Source organism: Juglans microcarpa x Juglans regia, chromosome 2S, assembly GCF_004785595.1.
Source record: "Juglans microcarpa x Juglans regia isolate MS1-56 chromosome 2S, Jm3101_v1.0, whole genome shotgun sequence".
In the NCBI taxonomy this organism is placed as follows: Eukaryota; Viridiplantae; Streptophyta; class Magnoliopsida; order Fagales; family Juglandaceae; genus Juglans; species Juglans microcarpa x Juglans regia.
In genome coordinates, this window is record NC_054597.1 from 18,164,951 (window position 1) to 18,170,611 (window position 5,661).

The following is a 5,661-nucleotide window of genomic DNA, read 5'->3' on the forward strand; positions in this document are numbered from 1 at the left end:
ACAATAATATCCTTATCTAAATGGTATTTTTTTTTATTTAATAAAAGGCTTGCACATACAGTCTCCAAATGGGGATTGCAAGTAGAATTTCTCATAATACAAATACAATAATAAAAAAATATAATTTTTATATAAATTATATTAAAATATAATAAAATGATAAAAAAATATATAACATATTATAATAATGAAATGAAGATGAAGGTGAAGGGTTGTGAGAGAGAGAGAGGGAGGAGAGAGAAAAAATTAATAAAATAATATTTGAGGAGTGAATAGTGCATCTCCAAAGATGTTGAAATACTGTTCATAACTATATAAAATTATAGAGATATATAATCTAATGTAGTCAAATTAAGGGTCATATTATGTAAATGTCTTTGTATTTACATATGCAGATAACAATGTCAAGGAAGGGAAATGTATGTATGAAGGAAGGGAAAACGAGACCTCTCAATCAAACTTGCAATACTAAATTCGAATTCTTTAAAAATATTGACGAATATAAAGGCTTCTATTGAGAACACCTTAGGAATGGGTACAATGTACCGCGTTGATTTGTAGATATTGGGTTTTTGTTTTCCGATTTCTTTATTTCTTTATTTCAAATGAAAAAATCTTCATAAATCGTTGTAGATGACACATATTCTATATTATTAATGTGGTAAGATTTGATTTGTTGAACCTTGTAGACCGAATCGTGCTATATATATCAATAATTTAAAATGTTGGTTTTTTGGTATACCTATTTTGTGCATCTAATCAACCTCTCTTACACTGTAACCGTGATTGGACCGAAGATATCTTCTTTCTATGTCACCGAGTTATTTTTTAAGAACATTTGAATAGTCCACAAGTTCATATGCTTTTAGAGGTCAACTCCAGCTTTTGTCTAATACTATCTTTTTTTTTTTTTTTTTTTTTTTTTATAAGAATTGATTTGTACAAATTTTAAATAGATAATTTCTAAACAAATTCTAAAAAAAAAAAATTCCACCTAAAAAAGATATTATTTATTAATAAAATTCAATTTTTACAAAAAAAAAAAAAAATTATACGTAAATTATCTATTTAAAATTTATACTTTTTAACTGCTCAAAATTATTCCCACACTGTGTCCTCAATTTGAACCAGCCCATTTCTGGGCCATATCTACCGACCAAAAAGCAACAGTATTTAATTGGGTTCTTCATTTCTTCATGGGGTCAACGCCATCTGCACCACCAACCGGCTACCGGCAACCGGCTCCAATTTTATTAACAAAACTTAGATATATATTATATTAAATTGACATTGTACTATTCCTACAAGAACCGTGTCACACGTACGCATAATTTTATTTATAATCTGGTATATATTGAGTATTAATTTTGTTTTATCAGTAGTTTTTTCTTTAATTTGAATTTCAAAATTTTCAATTAATTCTTTTTGTTTTTATTTTATAATTTTCAATAGCTGATCCATCGTTAAGTAGGCTTATATAAGTAGAGTTATAATATAGATAGCATTTGAATTTCTTAAAAATCCTAGAAAGGACATTATAAAAGTTTAATTTTTTTTTATTGTTGTGGGTTGCGCTGGATAGTGAGATAATTTTAAATATTCTAGGTAATAAAAATATAATAATAAAATATTAAATAATAATGAGTATAAATAAAAAATAAATAAAAAATTAAGAAAATACTCCATCGCCCAAAGTATCCCTTATTCTACAATCACTAAAATCCTATAAAAACCTTTGCGTTCTCGTTTCTCAACAACCATCACGAGAAAGCATCCAAGGTTCCAAAAACACGCACACCCCAATCGAGACCATGAACACAATAATCGAAGCAGAAGAACCCACATGGCAAGAACTGCTCGGCAGCAACAGCTGGGAAGGCCTTTTGGACCCTCTCGATCTCTCCCTCCGCAAACTCATCCTCCGATGCGGCGACTTCTGCCAAGCCACCTACGACGCCTTCAACAACGACGACAACTCCAAGTATTGCGGCTCCAGCCGTTATGGCAAGGCCTCCTTCTTCCACAAGGTCATGCTCCACAACGCCTCCGACTATGAAGTCGTCGCCTTTCTCTACGCCACTGCCAAAGTCGGCCATCGCTCGGCCTTTCTTTTCCACTCCCACTCTCGCGAGTCATGGGACCGCGAGTCTAATTGGATTGGCTATATCGCCGTCACCACCGACGGGGTCAGCCACACCCTAGGCCGGCGCGAGATCTATGTCGCGATGCGTGGAACTACTAGGAGCTACGAGTGGATTGACGTGTTGGAGGCTAAACTCAAGCCTGTGGTGTCGTTGTTGCGTCCAAATGCGCGTGCTGAACACAGGGATGATGGTAGTAGTAGTGATAGCGATGGAGATAATGAAAAGGTGCCAAAAGTCATGAAGGGTTGGCTTACTATCTACATGTCGGAGGACTCCAACTCGCTATTCACCAAGAAAAACGCAAGAACGCAGCTTTTAACCAAGATCGATGAGTTGATAAAGCAATACAAAGACGAGGAAGTAAGTGTGACGTTAACGGGGCATAGTCTTGTTTTTATAACTTAATCAAACCCTCATTCTCATGGCATAATTCAAAACGTAACATGTCAATCTAACACCCAAAAAAAGATAAGGCAAGCTCGCTTATAGAATCGCTCTCAAAACTCAACTCACTTCAAGAACCTCACTCAAGTTACTTGACTCCATCCTTTTCTCACACTTTAAGTGGTTTGCTCTCAAGAACACTAGAGGAAGGCTAGATAAAGTTGTGTGAAGAAGTGAGGGGTGAAGGGAGGTATTTATAGGGCTCCATGGAGGGGGAGAGGCAAGGAGGGGCACGATTTGGCTGAAGGGTGAGTGTGGTGAGTGGTGGAAGTGGGCAGTGGAGTGTTGAGTGAAAAATTCAGTTGTGCCATCACTTTGGTCAGTTGAAAGTGGCCTAAAGCTTTATTATTATATCATGGTCAAGTGCTAGAAGGTGTCCATAGGTGCAGGGCTGCATTGGTTCATAATGTTTTGAACAAAAATGCAAGGAGAAGGCACAATGAATGCCGACGATTTTGCATTGGTCCAGTTTTTTATTCCTCTCTTATCCCTTCTTCTTGGTCTGATTTGTGGTTGTAATAACCCTCTATTTGGTAGCTTTTCCAAGTGAGGAAAAGAGGAGTAGTTGGCTGCCATGTGATCATATTTGAATAGAAAAATGAAAGAAGAGGTTGGAAGGGTCATGATGTAGCCGAAATGTGCTTCATTTTACATTATCAAAGTGCCCATTAGTTTTGGTCATTGTGTGGGCAGAATTCAAGGGTGTCATGAGTAGGACTATTCATCTAGGCTGGGCTTTTTCCAGGCCCGGTCCAGAACCCGAGAAACCGGATTTCGGTTCATGGTCCGGGTACCTTTTTTTGTTTTTTCTTTTGTTTTTCCAATTGACAATGATGCTAAACTGTTATCTAGCTCTTGACCTTTTCCATCCAGCAAGCAGCCACCATGAACACCATGCTTGGCTCCTTGAAGGTCGCCCCCCATTTCTCTCCCTGTTTTCCCTATCATTTTCATCATAATTCTTGCACCAGTCTATAGCTATGTGATTCTTCCATTTGCAAGAAAAATAACCAAAACCGAAATGGGTATCACTCATTTACAACGAATAGGGATAGTGTTAGTCCTTTCTATGGTGGGCATGGTAGTGGTAACTCTGGTAGAATTGAAGCGAAAGAAGGTGGCAACAGATTCTGAGTTACTAAATTATGTAGAACCTCTTCCTATAACATTCCTTTGGGTGGCTTTGCAGTACTTGTTCTTGAGATCAGCCTACCTTTTCACATTGGCTGCAATGATGGAGTTCTTCTTCACGGAGGTGCCATCAAGCATGAGATCTTTAGCCACAACTCTCTCTTGGGCCTCCCTAGATATGGGGTATTACCTCATCTCAGTGCTAGTATCGATAGTAGAACTGAAAAAAAAAAATCAGGTTCAACCAGGAGTCGAGAATCTAGGTTTCAAAATACCCAAACTTATCTGAGTTTCGGCTTGGGTTTGAAACCCTGGTTTCGGTCCGGGTATACCTGGGTTCCCAGGCTAAAACCTGGATGAAAAATCCTAGTCATGAGGGTGATTTTATGAAATATTTTCAAAGCTAGAGAGGGTGCTAATGGCATGTGAAGATGGTTGGTTTAGGTGTAGAATAGTTTTAGAAAAATCATTGTGTTTCACCTTGCAAGTTTCATTCCTAGGCCAAATAGTTGGGTTTTTGGCTTTATCTTTTAACTATTTTTGGCTTCTTTTTAGGCTGATTTTAGGGGATATACTGATGGTTTAAAGGTGTAGAATACCTCTTGAAAACTTGTGATGAGGCGTTGGTTTTAGTGGCTTGTTGTGTAGGTCACTCGACTTTGCACCTAGAAGCTGATTGGTGAGTTGTGGTGGCATTGACATGTCCTTGCTTCAAGTGACATGGGTTGGGTTAAATCTAACCTTAAAGGGTTGCCTATGTGTGATGGAAAAAAAAGTGCAAAGGACCAAATTTCAGATAAAAAATTATGAAGAAAAGGGTTTCAAGAAAACCATGCAAAGTCATGATGTTTGAGTTACTATTCATGGTGAGATGAATAGTAATCTTTATCTGAAGTTTGAAGCCTTACAATGATTGGAAAAGAACCCTAGGGGCATGTGGCTGGGGCTTGGGTCAGAGGGAAACCAATGGCATGGTGTATGTGGGTCTTATTTGGAAGAGTGAAATGAAATACAAGGCTTGGGCTTCAAGTGTTGGGCTCTCAATAGGCCAACTACTTATTCCTCTTTGTGTGGGCTTAGAAGTGAACCTTTTATGGGCATTATGTCTAGATTTATTTGGCCTTGTCTTGGCCTCAATAGTCCATTAGGTTGGGTCCCAACTTTGGGTCTTTCTTCAGTTGGGCCAATAGCCTTGAATCTTACTAAGTTGGACCCAATAGTCTTTATGCTTACTAAGTTGGGCCTAACATCTTGTGTCTAATGAATTTGGCCCATAGTCTTGTATCCAACAAGTTGGGCTTGAGTATTTGTGTCTCTCTTTATCCCTCTTACCTAATAAGCTAGCGCCCTTATTAAACCAATCTCTTGGGCCTTCCCAATTCCATCTAGTATTTTAACCAAATCACTAAGCCCATCAATGCCACTTGTCATTCTCCATTGGCCTCTTGGCTTCTTTACTCAAAATCAATATTGCACTAAAACTTTTCTAAATATACTAACTAAGTTGATAATGTAAGCTTCTTTGCCAACTCAAGCTAAAACTTTCTCCTTTTCTTAAGAATCACAACTTGTACATAGCTAGGGTCATGATTACTATGGCCAAGTCTTAAGGAGCTTTTTAGGTGGGGTGATACCTCACAGCTCCCCTACGCAGCATGGGCTCCCTGCTAGTTACTACATCACATAACCAACCCTCTTGACTGGGTGTGAGTACTTCAGAGTCCATATGATACGACAGTTCACAATTTGCCTTCATCATATTCATAATATGATACGACAAATTGTAGCGCCTTCATCATATTTTCCATGTATCGCACCCCCTAGCTTTAGGTGCTTTGCTCTGGAATTCTTTAAGAAGGACCCATTTGAAATTTATTGACTGTTTTTCGTCAACCCAAGGACTATCACTCTAATTTAAGCACTCTAGAGTGGATACAGGAGT

The 5,661-nt window shown here is 38.0% G+C and overlaps 1 protein-coding gene across 1 annotated transcript; it reads left to right on the forward strand.

Annotated features, from left to right (window-relative positions):
* The first annotated feature begins 1,733 nt into the window (after nt 1–1,733).
* On the forward strand, nt 1,734–2,549 carry LOC121253443 (phospholipase A1-IIdelta-like). Its single transcript, XM_041153455.1, has one exon. It carries the CDS (start codon nt 1,812–1,814, stop codon nt 2,547–2,549), a length of 738 nt encoding a protein of 245 aa, XP_041009389.1. The 5' UTR covers nt 1,734–1,811.
* The last annotated feature ends 3,112 nt before the right edge of the window (nt 2,550–5,661 follow it).

Excerpts from the sequence above, each read along its gene's own strand:
- LOC121253443 (XM_041153455.1), top strand. The coding sequence starts at position 1,812 with ATGAACACAATAATCGAAGCAGAAGAACCCACATGGCAAGAACTGCTC.